Source organism: Sander vitreus, chromosome 14 (assembly GCF_031162955.1).
Source record: "Sander vitreus isolate 19-12246 chromosome 14, sanVit1, whole genome shotgun sequence".
In the NCBI taxonomy this organism is placed as follows: domain Eukaryota; kingdom Metazoa; phylum Chordata; class Actinopteri; order Perciformes; family Percidae; genus Sander; species Sander vitreus.
This window is the reverse complement of record NC_135868.1, coordinates 5,286,268-5,306,713: the sequence shown is the minus strand read 5'-3', so window position 1 is coordinate 5,306,713 and position 20,446 is coordinate 5,286,268. Positions and strand designations below refer to the sequence as shown.

General features: G+C 40.7%; 1 protein-coding gene across 1 annotated transcript in view; it reads left to right on the top strand.

Moving 5' to 3' along the window:
* Nucleotides 1-1,780: 1,780 nt before the first annotated feature.
* dbpa (D site albumin promoter binding protein a) overlaps nt 1,781-20,446 on the top strand; it is a 35,309-nt gene continuing 16,643 nt past the window's right edge. The window contains exons 1-3 of the mRNA XM_078267461.1: nt 1,781-2,189; nt 9,715-9,992; nt 12,384-12,597. Coding sequence (XP_078123587.1) covers nt 1,994-2,189; nt 9,715-9,992; nt 12,384-12,597 — 688 coding nt within the window. The 5' untranslated portion in view covers nt 1,781-1,993. The remainder of the gene's footprint in view (nt 2,190-9,714; nt 9,993-12,383; nt 12,598-20,446) is intronic.

Sequence of the window (20,446 nt, the reverse complement as noted above, 5' to 3'; positions counted from 1 at the left end):
AGTGTATAAGTAACACGGCTAAAGTGCAAGAAATAAACATTTAAAGTAAAGTAAGATTAGGTTAAAAGATTGTTACTAAAACAATGGACTGTACAAATGCTATTGGAGTACAGTCTAAACATAAATAAAGTAGCCTACAGTGTAAACATAAATAAAGTAGCCTACAGTGTAAACATAAATAAAGTAGCCTACAGTGTAAACATAAATAAAGTAGCCTACAGTGTAAACATAAATAAAGTAGCCTACAGTGTAAACATAAATAAAGTAGCCTACAGTGTAAACATAAATAAAGTAGCCTACAGTGTGAACATCAATAAAGTACCCTACAGTGTAAACATAAATAAAGTAGCCTACAGTGTAAACATAAATAAAGTAGCCTACAGTATGAACATAAATAAAATAGCCTACAGTGTAAACATAAATAAAGTAGCCTACAGTATGAACATAAATAAAATAGCCTACAGTGTAAACATAAATAAAGTAGCCTACAGTGTAAACATAAATAAAGTAGCCTACAGTATGAACATAAATAAAATAGCCTACAGTGTAAACATCAATAAAGTAGCCTACAGTGTAAACATCAATAAAGTAGCCTACAGTGTAAACATAAATAAAGTAGCCTACAGTATGAACATAAATAAAATAGCCTACAGTGTAAACATCAATAAAGTAGCCTACAGTGTAGCACCCAAAATCCAAATAATCCAAACAATTTAAAATTTGTTTTCCTACTTTCTTAAATTTGAGTTGGAATCATAATTGTAAAAACAAACAAAAAAGCAACACAATGACCTCTATTTTATTCTAGTATAACCAAGTGGAACACATTTTTTTAATAATAATAATAATAATTAAATTTTTTAGGTGATCCAAAATCTTGTTTTTGAATTTGTTTTCCTAAATTTGAGTTGAAATCGTATTTTCACATGTTTTCAAATTTCCCAGCTTTCCCATGCATCCGTGAACGCAGAAGGAGTTACCAAGGGGGCCAGTGAGGGAAGGGGGCGTGGCCTCTGTATGCAAACGATCCACGCCCCCCGGGCGCCTTTCCCCCGTGAGCGGTGACGTCACACGAGCGGCCCGTGTTGGTTCCAGCTGACTGGCAGAGAGAGAGAGAGAGAATCAGAACGACGAAAATAGAGAGAAGTGTGTGTGTGTGTGTGTGTGTGTGTGTGTGTGTGTGTGTGTGTGTGAATGTGAGAAAGAGAGAGAGAGAGAAAGGGAGGGAGAGAGAGGGGGAGAGAGGGAGGAAAATAAGAGCCATCAGTCTCATCTATCTGACTCTCATACTACTGGATATTATTATTTTTTTTGGGGGGGGAACTCTTTATTTCCTTCATCTTATATTTTCCACTCATATTAAATCACAAGTTGTTGTTTTTTTCTGTCTTGGAGACTGTTCGCATCGACTCTACTGTTTCTAATCCTCTTTCTCTACTCACTGTATGGGACTATACAGCCATCCGCGATTGAATCTGCTTTTAGCCTTATTTATTTTTGCTTTTTGCCCTCCGGACTAAAGAATCTCCCATCGATCAAGCAACTGGACCCGAGCGTGAGTTGTGTGACTGTTTTTATCGCCACAAAACTCAAACGGGGCTTCCCTCGCTGCGAGCTGCAGGATTCAGTCTGTCTTCCTGTGTGCGTTTTATTAGTGCAGAGCTTAGTTAGTTTAAAGAGGTGATAGCAACACAGCAACTCGTGAAGGCTCAGCCAGTCCGAGAGGATGCGTTAGACTCGGTGAGCATGGTGCCATTTTGGAGATAAGTCCCCCCTTTCTTTCTTTTCTTTTTTAAATACATTTTCTTCATGGGACGGCCGGACAAGCGGGACATCAGGTGGAGATTTTGAAGCGTCACCTGTCCGCGCACCTTTTGACGGCGCGCCTGTCAATTAGTGCCACTAATTGGATTATTTTGATCATCTTGAACTTCGAGTCTGCAGGTTTCTCTTCTCCGCCTCCTCGCCTCCCACCTCCTCCTCCCTTGAAGTTATGTCAAGGCCTCTTACTCAGCTCTTACCTCCGGATCTCCCTGCTGGGGCCACCAGCCCCCAATTTGGGGCCAGCAACCCGGCTGGAAGTGCCCCCCAAGGTGGACATCTGACCTCCATGACCAACCTGAAGACCCTGCTTCAGCTGCCAATCAAGGCCGACCAGAGAGGCCCCAAGGACTGCTGCGAGATGAAAGGTGTGTGTGTGTGTGTGTGTGTGTGTGTGTGTGTGTGTGTGTGTGTGTGTGTGTGTGTGGAGAGAGGGGGATCCTATAGTCGAGACATTTCTTAAAGGGACAGTAAGGAAAACAGCTCCAACAAGTCACTGCAGGGACATCATAGAGAAATGCATTTTTAAAGGGGTGGTTCAGAATTTTGGACAGAGGACCTCATTTCCAAGTTAGCCAGTGTGTTGTTTATCAGTGGAGACAGTTTTCAGCACTTTTCATCCAGTCCTTCCAGTTGCAGAGTTCGCTGGTGCTAGGCTAGCGCAAGTCAACAGTAACTGCTAGCCTGCCACTAAAAACAGTCTTACCCACTCCACAGTACACCCGAGGCAAATAAATTATAACCCCAGACTATTAATGTAAATGTCTGTTGATATAATAATGTTCAAAATAAAACTACCCTTGTATCTCAATGATCACATTACATTTTGAGGGTCTGGTTTCTCAGCAGCGGCGGAATTTTACTTTGCTCCGGTTAGTAGTACTGTGCCGAAAACGCGCACTCCAGTCTGGACACCTAGTAGTAGCCTAGTACATTGGTAATTAAGCATTGGATTGGAAACTAAGGACTAGGCAACATGGTGATTCAGTGTGCATTTAGAAATTGTAAAAATAAACCAAACAGATGGGCACCACAAAGTTTCCACAAATGTCCATTGCGAGATCCAGAAAGGACCCAACTGTGGCTTCTTGCTGCTGGCTTGGACATCAAGGCGGAGACTCTACTCAAGTTACGAATGTGTAGTGATCGTTTTAGACCAGACGACTTTGAAAAACCCCGCAATCTAAAGGACCACAAGTCACTGACAACGAATGCGGTTCCATCCGTCTTTCCAGATGCACCAACAGCTACTGATGAACAGGTAATAACTTTTGGTAGGCTACTCTAGCTAATAAAGCTAGCCCCTTTCATAACGTTAGCCTAGCTGCTACTGATAGATTGAGACTGACAACGTTAGTCGTCTTCATCATATTCAAAGTCAGAAACATCGGCATGGCTTTCAAACGTTGCCATAGTACTATATCTTGTTGATTGTACTCTGTTTCTGTAGCAATGAGTGACAGCAGCAGGTAAAAAAACTTGCGTGATTGTCATGTAAACCGGCTTTCTCGGTAGCCTAGGTAATATCACTCCGCCGCTGCTATGCCTACTACCAACTACATGGAACAAAGTATAACTATTGTAATGAGATGCAAGGGTAGTTTTAATTCTAACATTATTATATCAACAGACATTTACATTAATAGTCTGGGGTTATAATTTATTTGCCTCGGGTGTACTGTGGAGTGGGTAAGACTTTTTAGTGGCAGGCTAGCAGTTACTGTTGACTTGCACTAGCCTAGCACCAGCGAACTCTGCAACTGGAAGGACTGGATGAAAAGTGCTGAAAACTGTCTCCACTGATAAACAACACACTGGCTAACTTGGAAATGAGGTCCTCTGTCCAAAATTCTGAACCACCCCTTTAATGTACAGCGAGTGCATTCAAAGGAACTTTGATACATTTTTATTTGCCTGTGCCTGTGTTTGAGTGATACATTATGGTGAATTGTATTGTAGGAGATTCATAATAATCCATGTTAGGTGTAATAATATGCATTAAGGCATAAACCTAACTATAAATTCACCTTAGAGACATTTGAAGCCCCTGTAGAAATAGTATAGGAAGATTTTAGTGATATAATATGACATAGAGCTAAAACTAAATCTAATTGATTAATTAATTAGTCAATAGTCTCGCATTGCCAGAGCTATGTCCACAGCGCTGTGGAGTATAAGGTCTGGCTCCACCACAGATACATTCTGGGATAGGAGGAAAAAAAAAACGCTCTGGGTTGTTTACACTTCTTTAAACCAATCACAATCATCTTGGGTGGCGCTAAGCTCCGGACGCAACGACGGTGGCTCTGTCTCAGGAAGGAACTTGTTTTAGTGGACCATTTGCACCCCGCTAAAGAAAACGTCACATACGGTATTAAATGAAGTTAACTGTTCACATAACACAGAAACGTGAGCCATTTAAATTAGCTGATACACGGTTAAACCTCATTTACTCCTACCGTATCGCCATCCGTACTTCGCCCACAGCTATCCCACCAATCGGTCCCAAAACGTCCCAGTTAGAGAGGAAATGCCGTAAACATATTCTTTGTCAATCTTTACAATAATTTCCAGAAAGAACCAAGCAGTCCTGCCTTACTGCACAATCCAAATTTTCTGCGTAATTTGCCATTTTCAGCGTGTGGCTTGCTAGCTCGAAGTTTGTTGTTGTTTCCCAAAGTGAAGGGAGTTTGGGAATGGCAACACACAGAGAGCGGAAGATGCATTAACAACGCACGGGATGTCGGGCAATTATCCTAATGTACTTCAGTTGATCCAGACTACTCGATTACAGAACATTTTTCGAGTAAAAAGGCCAGAAAGTCTTTGGTTGAAGCTTCTCAAATGCGATTATTTTTGCTGCTTTTCTTTGTCAAATCTGATATAATGACAGAATCAATTTGGTTTTAGGACTGTTGGTTGGATAAAGCAAGCAATGTTGAGTTTGTAATTTGCATTTTTCATTATTATTCGAACATTTTAATCAAGAAGATAAATGGCAGATGCATCGATAATCAAAATAATCATTAGTTGCCGAAACAAACAATAATAAGTGTTCATTAGAGAGCCTTTACTCAATATAAGTCTTTGCAGAAATACCACAGCAATATTACAGTGATTATTCATTGCTGCTTGTGTGTGTGTGTGTGTGTGTGTGTGTGTGTGTGTGTTTGTGTGTGACTGAGTGGGTGTGATTGTAAAAGACAGGCTTTGCTTATCCAACACACTCACACTCACATACACACTCTGTTTTCACTTCAGCCTCCCTCCTTCTGGCCCGCTGGGTTTTTATATTAAACGCTTCCTTTTTCCATTTGGTGGTGAAATGAAATGATCACGAGGAGGAGGAGTAGGAGGGAAGAAGAGGGTATAAAAAAAGAAGCACAATCTGGAGTGGATGCCATCAAAAAGCCAAAGCAGCGGCGACGATGGCGGAGTTCTGATTCTCTGCTCTGTTTAAATAAAGGTTACTGAGTGGGATTGAATGGTTTCCCATCCATCAGCTGCCATGACAAATATTAACCAGGCTGCCTCTCCTTCCTCTCTCTTGCTGTGGGGATGTCATAACTACCAGTCACACACACACACACACACACACACACACACACACACACACACACACACACACACACACACACACACACACACACACACACACACACACACACTGGTTTTGTTGGGCTTGTGAGGACACGTACATTTATTCCCTTCAGGATTGCTCTTACCTGTATTATTTAGTCACTGTGAGGATTTGTTTTGTCCTTTTTTAATTCATTAATAGCTTGACGGAGTAGGACGTATATTGGAGTATATCTTTGTATTATTTAGGCCTAACATTGTCGGTTTAGTTTATTTTATTGGATTGTGCACTTGTCTATAAAGCCTTGACAAGCCTAGGCTTTTTCCGATCCCTTTTCAAACGGGTGTGTGTGTCATATTATGTTATTCTTTTATTCATTCTATTTTTGTTAAATCGTTCGAGTTAACGATAAAGATTAAGATGAAGATGTGCTAAAATGACATCACTAACAGAATGGACTGTCAAGACTCAGCCCTCACAAGTATTAGAACTCAACAACACAAACACACACACACACACATACACACACACACACACAGTGTGTCATTTTATTCTCTCCTCCTGCTCCTCTTTTTATTCTCTCCTCCTGCTCCTCTTTTTATTCTCTCCTCCTGCTCCTCTTAAAGGGATTTCCTCTTTTCTCTTCAAGTCGCTTTTATATCGTCATTTTGCTCCTTTCCTTTCTATGGAGCCAGCAGGTGTGTTTATAATTTGTGACTTGGGGGGCTTTTGAATTAATCACGTGTGCACACAAATTAGAAATATATACTCTTAAATCACATTGTTTGTGCTCTTAAATTACTGTCACATCACTGTAGCAGGAGGAACTTAAGTTACAGGTTGTTGTAGCTACATTGGCAGCTGTGTTTTGTATTGAGGTACCCCACAATCACTAAATGATTCCTTCCTGTTATTGCATTTTCCTTGTCGCCTCAACAGTGTTTGATACAGTTGTGATGCACAGTGTCGCTGACTTTAGCTGCAGAGCACAATAAAGAGTGAACTTCGTCAAGACAATTTCTAAATGGGTTGCTTGGGTTTAATGCAGTTTTGTTTGGACGGAGCGACGTGGATAGGCTATGCTTTGGATTGATATTTGCCTGTGTATTGGTGTCTTTTCCTTAAATTATATATTTTGAAATGTCAATACTATTGTTTAACATTTTGCTACAACAGTTTGTAAAATATTGATTTCATAGTATGAATTACTCTCTGCTCTGTAATTATCTTTACTTTCCTGTGTTATCTTTGCCATCTTTTCACCCATCTGTTCTCATTTGTTTTGTATGTTACTATAAATGCATTTGTATGTGCATTTTGAATTTGCGCCCAAAACATGCAGAAAAAAAACGCAATTTCGAAAAAAAACCTACATCCTCTTCTTCTGCAGAGGTCTAATGGCACCTGACTGCAGGTAGAAGCGCCACCAGCTGATTAACTCGATAAACTATCTCCTAATATTCGCATAACAGTAGTGGACGGAAACAGACAATAATTAGTATTTTCTTTTGCTGATTTTCTGTTGATTAATATGTACCTAACATTTAAATGGAAACCCAGCCCATACACCTCTTTGAAAGGCCTTAACCAACCAGTAGTGAGTAATTAAAACCGGCAAAGGCACTTGACAAAGCGATGCTTTTTGATGCGATGGTAGTGAGAATGTGTGTTGTCAGTGTGTCGGTGTTGCCAAAGGTCTCCGTTTGCAGCCGTTGAGACTGAAACACAAAACGGGGTCAGAAGTGTTTTCAAATGGCTCCAGTTTAGGGGCTCTAAAACGTCAGAGCAGTGTGAATGCGAGGTGTAAACGTAGTAAAAGATATTCGTTTTTTAACCTAAACGTAGCAATGTAAATGTAGCCTATAGCTTTACAGCTCATAAACAAACGGAAGTCGGAAGAACATCTTCCCAACTCAGGCAATGGGACCATCCAAGGAGCATGTGAATGCACCATTGGCCTTGGCGGAGGTCTACAGTCTCCGAGTGCCATTCTAGTTACCACTTTTTTTCATTTTGTTCTGTTTTTCTTTCAGTATATAGTCCCTTTTAGTTTGGTATTAACAGTCTTTTAAGGGAAACTGGCAGCCAGATGAGGAAGATAATGATGATAGCAGAGAGATTATGTTGGCCTTGAATCTCTGCTCTATTTCTCCCTCCCTCCATCTCTCTCCATCCCTTCTCTGCTGTTCTCACGTTGTAATCTCCAGTGTTTTTATGTTCTTTAATCCCTTTTAAATTTAAATTTCCGGCCTTCCCTCAGTCTCTGTTTCTCGCTTGTTCGCTCTTTCTCATTACTCTCACTTGCTCTGTCATCCCACCCCGGTTAAATATGCTCTTTTATTACTATTTTATTGGGTTTTGTTATTCAGTGTGCCATTTATTCAATTTTTATGGCATACTTCTGTAGAATAATATTATCAAAGGATCAGGGTTCAAAACAATCCCTTTGACAATTCATTCCATGTGTTGCAATTAGGTTTGGTTCTTGGTTTACTTGCAGGATTTTTCATTTATTGACTCTGGTGATGCTTTATTGATGTCTATATCTATCTTTCCATCAGAACCCCTCCCTCTGTGGGAGGTCAGAGTGCAGGGTCAGTCAAGTCAAATTTATTTATAGATGCCTTTTAATGATTGCAACTAAGTGCCTCACACAATGCAAGGGCACAAAAACACAACCCTCAGCTGGTGTTCATCAAACAACAATGCCGCCTCCGGAGCTGATTGTTGATTGTTAAAAGATTGTTGTTTGTCTTTTAAAGCGGTTTTCTGACAAAGTTGCACACGATTGTAATGCAGCTTCTTGTAGACAAATGCAAGATCTGGATCACCTCTGAAACAAAGTGATTCAAAAGCTATCTGTCCATTAAATATCAGCCTGAAATGAGTTGTTGTTTTTTTTAAATAACAAATGACCAGAACAAGGGTGAGGTCCAAGAAAGGAGCCAGAGCTTGTTGAACCCAAATGTCCATTTTGTGCCTTGCTCAAAGGCTCTCAGAGGGCAATGAAGAACTGTTGCTGAGCTGTAGTTAAACGTGTGGCAGGATAAAGATGAATACAAAAACATAGCAGAAGCACAAGTCGAGAAGTGTCGAAAGTCAGCAAACTGACTTAGTAATGACAGTCACACGGCAACATCTAAAGACCAGGCCAAGTGAATCTGTATTAACAAACCCCCTGACTGTATCAAATTCAACAAAGGCGTGTTTTATTTACCTATTCCTGTTGTGTTGACACATGTTAGCGTTAAATAGAACATAGCTTGCATAGAAAACAAAAGGCATGGGTGTGTGCATCACGCGGCGCCTGTGTTTGTGTGTGTTACCCTCAGGGGATCAAACCGGTGACCATCTGGCTACCAGACTCTTTCTTCCAGCACTTGTACAAAGTGTGTAACGGAATATTTCAAATTCATCATTTTGTGGCCACAACTGTATCAGTTTTTAGATTTTCGTTTTTTTGTAAATAGGGATTGAAATCAGCGAGAGAAATATGGGGCTACTCACATGGATTTACCTTGCACGGCAGCTGGATTATCGCGATATCACAAGATCACGCGGGAATCTAACATAATGCGTCCATGCATATCACACGAAAATCCATTTTGTCAGGCTCGTGGATGTATAAAAAATTGTCAGGCTTCAAGTTATGCGTTTGTGTCCAGACAGCAGCGAACCGAACCAATCAGCCTCCCTGTTCGTTCAAAACAGTGGCGGACATAATTGGCAGATGGTTCATCCAATGACCTGCCAGGTATTTTTTGAAAATGCCTGCACATTTCCAAACAGTTTCCAATTATAGCTTCTCAGATGGTTCTGTGTTAACAAACCATCTGGTGCGTCAGGTTACACATGGATAGCTTACTTGCTTTAGTTTATCATATATAGTAATATTCAAACGAGCCATTTTTATAGATAAAATCATGCTCTTGAAATGGTATGACACTATTTCCAAAGTGGGCACAGTGTGTTGGGAATGAAAGACTGCATTAGTTGAAAAGTGCTTTATGCAGAGTCAATAAATCACACTAAACCACATTAATCTGAAGGCAGTGTGATTACAGTAAACAAATGAGATTATCAACCTTTGTGCAGCTTCAGTCTCATGCTGGATTGTTTCACAGCACAAAATACTGAATATTTTCACTCCCCGATGGTCAAACTCATTCTTTCTAGCTGCAAAGTTTCAGCTGTTATCGTCTCTCATCTTTCCTTTCACCCTTCAACACAAACACAGAGACGAGGGCGGGAGAGTTTTGTTTTTTCTTTCACCAAGGTGAAATAGTCTAACATGCTTTTCCAATTTTCTCCAGACAAAGATAAGCCTGTGGACTCTGATGAAGACTCACAGCCGCAGGGTGTCAATAGCGCAGGCCCTGGAGGGCCCGCCGGGGTCGGAGGGGCCCCTGGGCCCGGCGTGTTGCGGCCCAACTCAGCGTTCCTGGGCCCACTGCTGTGGGAGAGGACCCTGCCGTGTGACGGAGGCTTGTTCCAGCTGCAGTACATGGACCTGGAGGAGTTTCTGACCGAAAATGGGATGGGGATGCACGGCAACGGGCCCAGCTCCACCAGCGCCCAGATTCCCTCCCAGGTAAGACTGATGAGAGACCAAAACTGAAGCTGTAAAAACTTCACTTCAACCTCACTAAGCTTCAAGAAAATGATTTATTTTCTTTGGACACTGTGTAGCAGTTGGCCCTTTTTTAAATTAAACATTCACCTCCATTAGGACAGTTAACTAGGAGAAGTTATAATAATAATAATAATAATAATAATAATAATATCCTTCCTTCCTTTGTTTTTCTCTGAATCATCAGTGCAGTTCAGTGAGCTAACTAGCTCCTGTGTCAGCCAACTAGCTAGCTAATGACATTGTTTAATTTAGCACCAAAAGTATTGACCTCACTTAGGCTAAGTTCTTTCTGTGGACAAAGTTGTGGTGTAGGCCAGCCACTGTACAGAAACCAAACGCATTGTATCTAGTGACAAAACAAGTCTCACATCTAGCCACTAAAAACATTTTGAGAGTAGCTTGCTAGCTTTTTTGCTAGCTAGCATGTCTGTGTCCTAGCAGGTTAACTTACTATCTTTCTTGTATATTAATAAGCTTAGGGTGTTAGTAGCCATGTTTAAGTGGCAGTTTCATTTAAATAAAATTCAATATTAACACCAATAATCTGATTCAGCTAATTTACAAACAGCATAAATATGTGACACTGACACAATAAAAAAAAAGTCTATTTATCAGGTGTAGAAGGCAAGACATAAGGGCTAACTATCTTGGAATAGAGCTCAACAGTGTGGTTCTGCGAGTGAAAATCCCATTTATTTTCTCTATAAGGATTTTGATCATTAGCCATAATGTCTAAACCATTCAAGGTAGACTTACCATGAGCTACAAGAGTGTGAAATGATGGTTGGCTTCTGTAGAAGTCCGTATGAAATCAAGATTGTTTTAGGAAAAACATGTTTTATCACAATGTCATGGAGAATACTACCTACACTCCTAAGCGTAACAGACCTCTCTGATTGGTGGAGCTTGCTGTTACCATGGCAATGTTTACTAACCGGTAAACCCGCCAGCGGCTATAGCCAGCTTCTACAGCGGAACTCTATGATTATTTATGTAGTCTTGTACCTTTGCCTTTTTTGCTGTTTTCAAAATTTTTTTTTTGCGCTGAATCAAATGTTTTATGGTCACGATTCGTATAAGCATTTAATGAAACAATGGAGCAACTGAATGGAGAAAATCACTTCCAGAACTGGAGCCATTCAAAAAGTGGGCGGTCACTCTTAAGCTCTGTAATTTAAATAATTTAAAGAAATAAAATATGTAAACAGGACATGATGTTTTCCAACTATCTCACTCACTGGAATTTGCTAGTTAGTTTACTAGCCAACTATAAGCGCCATATTTCTTCTTAAAGTGGAATGGCTTTGGGGATTGTGAGTAAACGAGTTGATGCCAAACTGTCTGTATGAAAGTCTGCAATTGTTACTCTGTTTTACAATGACGATCCATTTTAATTTGAAACATTTCTAGGTGCACGACCAATAACTATTCTATAACTTTCCCATCATTTTAAAACAAAGAACTATTGTCTACATTTGGCATGTGGTCATTTTAAAATGTCAGCCAGAGGCACTGCTCTTCAGGAGAAAGTTTGAACACCTGAATTTAATTTTGGTGAATTGGACGAATCTACAGGAACTTTAATGAGACCGGATTTCATGCTGTTGTCTATGTCTGCGTTGTGATTAGGGTTGCAAAGGGGCGGACATTTTCCGGTAAATTTCCGGAAACTTTCTGGAAGCTTTCCATGGAAAGCTTAGCTGGGGAATTTTGGAAACATTCCAATTTGGAAACTTTCATGGGAATTAATGGAACTTATGGGAATTTGGATGGGATGTAGTCCTTGGGCTCAAATGCAGTACTGTCTTCAATCTGTCTTCAATCAGCTTCAATCTGCTGTAGAATGTTGGATTCTAGAAATGATCTGTACAGTGGGTGTGGCCTCAATAGCCCTGCAGTAGGCTAAGTAGTAGCCCAAACCATTGACCTTTAGCTTAACATATGAAGGTAGCTAGCATGCTGCCTTTGATTTACTATGGTTGTGGTTATGGTTATATGTGTGCTACGCTGTCATCAGCGCTGTCTATTGTTTCCAGCCTATCAAGAACAAGTGGACTCCCGTATTTTAAAAACTAAATGTTGGCAAATATGTAGGTAGCCTATGCTGATTACTGCGTGCGTGCAACTAAATGTAAGTTCCCTGTCATAGACAAACAGTATTATAACAAGCAATATAAAAAATATTCAGTTTATTCCCATTAATTTCCGTTTATTCCCGTTAATTCCCATGGAAAGTTTCCAACTTTGAAAATTCCCAGAATTTTGCAACCCTAGTCATGATATAGACTGATGATCGTCTCATATCTTGGAAAGAAAGTTATGTTTATTTTGAATGTTCTGTCCTCCCAGAGCTCCCAGTCGGCGGTGCCCAACCAGAGCTCCCAGTGCCCTCCCAGCTCTCCTCCGCCCTGCTCCTCCTCTTCCTCCTCCTCCATGTCGTCTTCGTCCTCCTCTTCCTCGTTGCTGGGACTGGAGACCGTCCAGCCACAACCGCCGCCGCCACCGCCACTGCCACCTCAGCAGCAGCCGCAAGGCATTATGGGAGGACCTGAGTGTCTACATGGTGAGTAAATTAGCTCTTTTGGGGGGTGTGGGGTGCTGTCGGTCTGTTTTGTTCCATTTAGACCCCATAAGATTGAAATTTTAAAGAATTTTTTGACAAGTTCATACATTATTAGTTAATTATTCACTTTTTGAGTCACTCCAAAGTCTTTTAAACAGAAGGAGGTGATAACTTATTCACATTTTATAGAACTAAAACAACTTTCTATTCAGAAATTAGAAAGGTTTTCTTATTGTATCCTGAGAAGTCGACAGCGAGATTAAAATTGATGTCTTCACGTGAGAAGGCAGCATTTCTGCACCAGCTAATTCGTTCAGACACGCAGTTTTTGAAGTTGCACATGCAAAGGCTTTAATGTGATCTGGCACTAATGAGGACACAGACTCATGATACATTACATTAACTAACCCACTCCTTCAACAATAACCAGAGAAGGCTTTTGTCTAATTATATACTGTGTGATAAATGGATAAACGGTTTTTCTCCAGCTCCACCCGGCTCTCTCCAACAGCCTGTTTCATCCATTATATATTCATAATTTATTGTTTCCTCTCTCTGCTGTTTTTGATGTGAAACCAAACTGCAGGAACATCAGAAGAGCTTTTCTCTCTCGTCTTTTATTTTTTATTTTTTTCATAAGTCAGACAACATCCAATTCTGGCTAATTGAAACCCCAAAGCCATTCTCTATGTCATGTCTTTTAATCCTGCGAGCCTTCGAATGGATCACAGATCATTTCATGATGATTTATTGATGACATATTGCCACGTCTTTGTGAATGTTCAGCAGCTTTATAGACATTTAAAGGATGAGATGAGTGATGGAGTATGTAAAAGACTGTGTTCACGCTGGTTTATCAGATTTTAGAGAAGCAGAACTGATCTAACTGATGCTACTTTAATGCAGATATATGGCATATGTTTAGGGCTGGGTTAAAATAAACCATTCTACCGCCGAGCCACAAGCCACCTATAATGTGGATGTGGTGAATTGACCCCCATTTTTAGGGATCAATTCTTAATGTAAACATGGTGCATTACAAAAAATTATAAAACTCTAAGGGTTGGTTATTGCTTGTACAATTTACAGCATAAGTTCTTTGACAATCTCTTTTACATCCAAGCAAAATTGATAATGCAACCGAAATTTCCCTTACCTAATTGATATCGAATTTAATCGGAAATGTAATCAAATCTGGGCCTCAAATTGATTCGGGAAATAATTGCCGATGTCATAATATTTACTGTATACTGTACATACAGAAAATAGCAAGAATCACTATCCATCTTGCAGGAAAAGGCTGCATAATGAATGATCAATCTCTTACAATCTCTCATGGTTCACTCTGCACAGGAGACGTTTGTTTCCTGGCTACTTTAAGTCTTCAAGGCAGTCTCCTCCCAGGCAACAGGCTTACCGCGCTAAAACTGCACCAAGGCCGGGGAGAAGCGATTGATTTCCTTTCCTTGCTGTCGTTCTGTAACCTGCCAGCATGAAGTGTAGTTAAACCTGCATTAATTGATTTTTTTGGCCACTTGGGGTCAAACTGTAAACACAACATTGACTAATAAAGTAGTGAATATGTTAGCAAACAGTTGCTATTTGCACAACGTTAGCATTCATTTGGAGTCGTGTTTCTTGTCACCCGGGGGTAATGTAAGTCCATTTTGGTCTTGGCTAACTCCTGAAGGAAGTATCTGTTTCTTTAGCTGCTTAATGCTCTACTTTGTTCACCTGCTAGTTGATAACTTTGTCTGTCTGCTGTTTGGTGCCGAGCAGGTAGCAAACGGTGTGTTTTTTAGAGCTGAAACTGAAAACTGTTTCCTGTTGCTGTTGGAAACAGCACCAATGAGAGCCCGGAGAGTGAACCAAAACAATGAGCTCAAAGATGCTAAAATGCTACAGAGTTGGTTAATTATTCTCTGTGGGTTTATCACCACGAGCAACACCTTTCACACTATTGATTGTCACTTGATACATTGATGATGTAAAAATATTGATTAGCTTTAAAACACTAGCTAGCTAGCTTAAGGTACACACACAAAACTACAAATATGGCATCAATACGGGGGATAAGAATGACATGACATGTTTGTTTGTGTCTGCTTGTTTCAACGGTTCGTTGAAGCACTTCAGATTTTAAGAGGTTCATTTTAAGTTAACCAGCCTCTGCTTTTCTTTGTTGTTTAGAAAATGGTTCCCTGAATGGGCCACTTCTGTGGGTCTGTTTTTATCATGTAGTGATAATCAGCTCCGTACTTCATATGTTTGTCTGTGTTGTGAACATTGCCTTTCATTACGAGTCATACACAATGCGAGATGAGATGTTTCATTGTGAGAACGAGCTGCAGAGAAACTAAAAGAAATAATAGCAACAAAGCGATTTCAAAATGAGACACAGACAGAAGAGAGATGCATGAAAAAGAAGTAGCAGAGCTACAGTGGAGCGAATACCACTTCATACTGCTGCGGGGCTCTGAGCATGTGTGTGTGTGTGTGTGTGTGTGTGTGTGTGTGTGTGTGTGTGTGTGTGTGTGTGTGTGTGTGTGTGTGTGTGTGTGTGTGTGTGTGTGTGTGTGTGTGTGTGTGTGTGTGTGTGTGAGAGAGTGTGTATGTGTGTGTGTGAGTGTGTGTGTGTGTGTGTGTGTCCTCTTTATTCTGAATTATAAACACATGACTGGGCTGAGCATGATGCATTCAGCCAGAAATCCCTCAGGTCGCTGTGGAGCTGAAGTGTTACTACAGAGCTGCAGAGAGACAGAGACAGAGAGAGATTCAACCAGAGAATAGATGGAAAATATATTAAAAAAACCAATATCATATAAATTATCTGATCCACATGCGCATGTTTGGTTTGATTTGAATTTATTCAGGGCAGAATAGAGCTCTGAGGGAGCGAGAACAGAACAAAAAATGGATGCAGCTGTGGTTTTATAAGGTTCGTTTTTTACTCTGTTGTTGCTTAAAATGCAGTAAATGCTAAACATTTACATCTGCGAGGATTCAAACGGAACGCTGCATAGATTAAACAGCTGTGGTGGAGCTGGACACAAATATTCCCCAAAATAATGTTGGTTTTCCTTTTCTTTCTGCTTTTCCTCACCTCACAAAACCAGGCTATGCCTGGCGAGCTTTGCTTCAAGATTTTAGCCAAACAGTGCTTTGATGTCATTTGCTGGCTCTCAAAACCCCCCAAACGTTCCCAATATAGCGTTTCATTGTCAACAGATTTTAAATTGAATATACTTGGATTTTATACTGCAATCCAGAATGGTTTAAACCCATGTTCACCTGCATTTGATTTTATCCTCACACATCCTAAAGTTGTTTTCCACTGCAAGAAACCCTCCGTCACCACAGTTTACATTAAACAAAATCCTCTTGTGGCAACCAGTCTGTTAAGCTAATGCTACACAAGAAAAACAGAAAATGCTAATAAGCCATGTCTCAAGTATGTAATGTACTGTAAATGCTGCAAGTGGTATTTTAAAGGGGAACTATGCAAATTTTTTTTGCTTAATTTACCTTAACTGAACAGCTTCGGACATTGGAATGGTTATTTGACTTTATTTTAAATTTGTGTTGACTGGTGGTCGTCTCGCTTCCCCCTAGCGCCTGTGAACGGAAAAACCACATCGCCGGCCTCAGCGTCAGGAAGTATCGCGTGATATCAGGTCTCGCGATGTAACGAATTGCTTTAGGCGCTGCACACATACACGCCCCATCCAGGAACCGGCTAACAAAAACAAGGTAGCGATGGAGTTTTTCACACTATCGTCATGGCTGAGCTGGCAAAAAAGAAGCAGAAAGCTAGAAAAGGATTGTCGGAGGAACAGAGAAAGAGGAAACGGCAGACTGGCCGAGCAAGTTTTTACACAGTGTTGCCAAATATCTATTCCGAAGCTGTAGGGGGAGCTCTATAGAGAAACCTGCAAGCAAAAAGCGAGAAAACAGCGAAGAAATGGCCCAAACTGCCCCTTTAAGAAACCCAGATTTATTATTTGTAAAGTCCTGTCAGTTTTTTTTTCTACTGATGAACAGGTATTTAAAATAATTGTTTTATCTATACATTGAAACATGATCAGTATTGTTCAGAAAGTCATTTTGCTGGATGATTCAGAAGAAATCTGAAATCTGTTCCAGAACAGCAGAACATTTCCCAGTATATAAATCGGGAACCCCATTTGTCCAATCTGTTCATGTTGATATGTTGATAGTTAGTAAAGGAGAGAATGTGTCCGATTGAAGCCTGATCCAATCATCCCACTCACTAACGATGCTCTTTAACAAAGCAAAGGCCCACTGAGCTTCAACCAGTAAAGCCATTTTGTCTTATTTTTTTCCTTGCTAGAGCAGTTTTTTGTTTCCCCTTCAGAAAAAGTCCTTAAAGTAAAACACGAATCCCTCAACTTGTAGTTCAAATCAGCTGTTATGAGGCTGCAGCTTGGACACTTCCAGGTCACTTCTCTCAGTCAGAAACCTTCCTAATCAAACGCAGATTTTGAAGACTCATATTCCCTTGAGCCGGCTGCAGGACGCATGAACTCATTGAACTGCGATGTGTTGTGGAAGGAAGCATCTGCTGCACGTATTTACCACAGCTATTACAAAGGCAGCCTTTAACGGTGATTACTTATTAAACCGTAGAACAGAGTGAACGTAAGAGATTTCTGCACGTAAAATAAAGCAAAGGGCACCTGGAGAGATTAATCCCAAATCGGAATAACCACCCCCAGATCTAATCAGTTGTTTCTTTTGCCCTGATCTGTCCACCAAACAGACAGACTGACACGTGAAGAAACTGACGGTGAAAGCAGAAGTGGTAAAGTTTCAGAGGGAAGGACAGATAAAAAAAACAAACATAGTGGAATACGGGCTCTGATCCCTAAACAAACCAGAGTTGACACGCAAGAACCGGCTCTTTAAACTGACATTTACATTTGACCTGTTAAGATTTTAGGCCTCATTTTTAAAAACATTTTCAGTTTGATCTTCAGAAGAATGGGCTGTCAGATATCTCTTTGCCCTCCAGTTGTCTCCGACTTTGAACAAACACAATCACTTTGACTTTAGTTATCCTCTGACTTCTCCTCCAGCGCCATCAGCAGGTCAACGTTTTTACTTAATCCTGTTAAATATCTCAACATCCACTTGATTGATTGATTGTCATTCATGGTTCCCAGTGGATGTATTGTAATGAGTTTGGCTATCCTGTGACTTTTCCTCTAGCGCCACCCTGAGGTTGACATTTGTGTTTTTTTATTGAAATATCTCGACAACTATTAAATAGATTGCTGTGAGGATGAATTGTTATAATTTGGATTCCCTTTACTTGTCATCTAGTGCCTCAGCTGTACTATCTGTTTAGTGCTACTGTAATAAGCGTTAGCATGTTAACACGCTAAGCTAACATGTTTAACATACCAGCGTTTAGCTGAGGTACAGTATCACAGATGGCTGTAGACTCTTCATACAACAGTATTTATGGCCGATGAGCTGCTCTTTTACATTCTTCAAAATAAATATAGATATTAGGGCTGCCCCGTCTTAGTCGATTAGTCAACTAATCGGTCATTTTGGTCTTAGTCGACTAAGATTTATTTAGTCAGTTGATAGTTGGTCAGGAAACTTATGAGCACATCTCTAGTAAACACAAGATTTAAAGTGGTGCTTTTGCATGATTCTTTGTAGAGAAACTCATCTTTACACATCTGTCTATTAAATCAACTAATTGATTAGTCGACAAAATCATATGAGCGTTAGTCGACTGAGAATTTGAGAGTTGAGCACAGCCCAAATAAATATATTTGATCTTTTGCATTTCTTTGTTTTCACCGCTGAGACGAAAACGTATGTCAAAATGAAGTACGTAGAAAAGGTCAGCAGTCAAAACTACTGCAGTCACTTTCTCTTGCAGACAAACAATCTGAGCACTGACTAAACCGTCCTTGGCTTCACGAATGACATATGGTGCATGACTTCCCCAGTATTTCACCACAGAAACCAAATACCAGCGATTCATCAACCAGTGAGACGAGATATACAGTACATTAAGAGTTAAATTCAGGTATTAAAGGACCAATCTGGCTGTGCATTGTTTAAGAATCAAAGTGAACTGCTGTCTCTTTAAAAGAGGAGAGTGCAGGATCATGCCATGCCGAGGCAGTCAGTGATTTAACATTCAGGGCTGTGATTAATCCTGGAGAGTGAAGGGTTAACCAAGACACTGACTCTGCACTCTGTAACTGTGCACAGAGCGAGAGAGAGAGAGAGAGAGGGAGAGGGAGAGGGAGAGAGAGAGAGAGGGAGAGGGAGAGAGAGAGAGAGAGAGAGAGAGAGAGAGAGAGAGAGAGGGAGAGAGAGAGAGAGAGGGAGAGGGAGAGAGAGAGAGAGAGAGAGGGAGAGAGAGAGGGAGAGAGCAGTGCTGGAGGGGTAGAGCGACTCGAGAGTGTTCGCTTTGCACGTTTTGAAATATCTCTCTCTCTCTCTCTCTCTCTCTCTCTCTCTCTCTCTCTCTCTCTCTCTCTCACACGCTCGGGCCATGTGCGGCCTCCACGTCACGTGCCGCTGCAGAAAGCATCGGAGCGAGAGTGAGCTAGCATGCAAGAGAAAAAGAGAGAGGGAGGGGAGGGGAGGAGAGGGGCTGGAGGAAAGTGCAGGGAGATAAGGAGAGAGAGAGAGATAGATAAGGAAAGAAACAGAATAAACACAGAGGACGAAGCAAAATAAAATCATGAGAACAGCAGAATAAACAGTGAGCCAGGAGGAGAATTCTAATTGAATTTTAAAGCAGGTCTTTGTGTAGCAGTATATATATATACTATTGAGCAAAGACACTCTACTTAATGTCTAATAACTACAAATTCACAGATGTACCATACAGTAGCAGCATGCACCTCCTCTGCCACAGAATACATCTAGACGAGCCACAAACCATTCAGTTCAGAATCAAAACCCCAAAATAAAATAGTGTGGCATCGCCTCCCAATATGATTATTTTTATGGGAGTACCTTTCAAAACACATTTGACCTTTTAAAAATGAGTCATACAGGCCGAGCTTTTCTTTTGATCTGCTACCGTTGTGGTTATAAAAGCAGAATACACCAGTGTGCGTCAACAAACCATCGTCCTTATTTTCCAGCAATGATGTGCATTGTTATGGATTTTTTTTTAAAATTGTATTTGCTTCTCGAATCGCCAGATCCCAGCTGCTGTATTATGCATCAAGTGCGTGTAAGTGAAACATGCGATGCTAATGTGTGTTTCACTTTAAGGTCATGTCCAGACTCACAATAGCACTGCGTGAAAAAAAACAAAAAAAACAAACAAACAAACACACAATTGGTTTGCAGCAACGCAGTAGCTATGTTTCCATCCACACGTTTTTATGCAAATTATGTGATATTGAATAAAATGTTCGGTCTCATCGGATTTTCTCTTGATCGATATACGACTTATGCGCTAAACGCTGATGGAAATGTCATTTGCTGAATAAATAATGAATTGCGATTAAGTTTGAGGTCATTTCATGGTTAAACAGACACACCTGTACGGGTCAGAAGTGGTGAAGCCCGCGCGCCCAATGCGCACTGCCGGGAGTGCCGACGCAAATGTCCCACCAACCATGCAACGATCGTCTACTACAGCCTGTAGCACAATTGATAGCCAGCCCTTTCTATTGACAAAATCCCCGAGTGAGTCCCGTCTATTGCGCCATACACCTGTGGCACAAGGTGCGCGCTATAGTTACGCAGAGAGATATCATGTGCCATATCCAGTCCAGGTAGGTATATACCTTCGCATCATCCTCGTTCGTATGGCATTGCACATGGCGTAAACACACAGAGG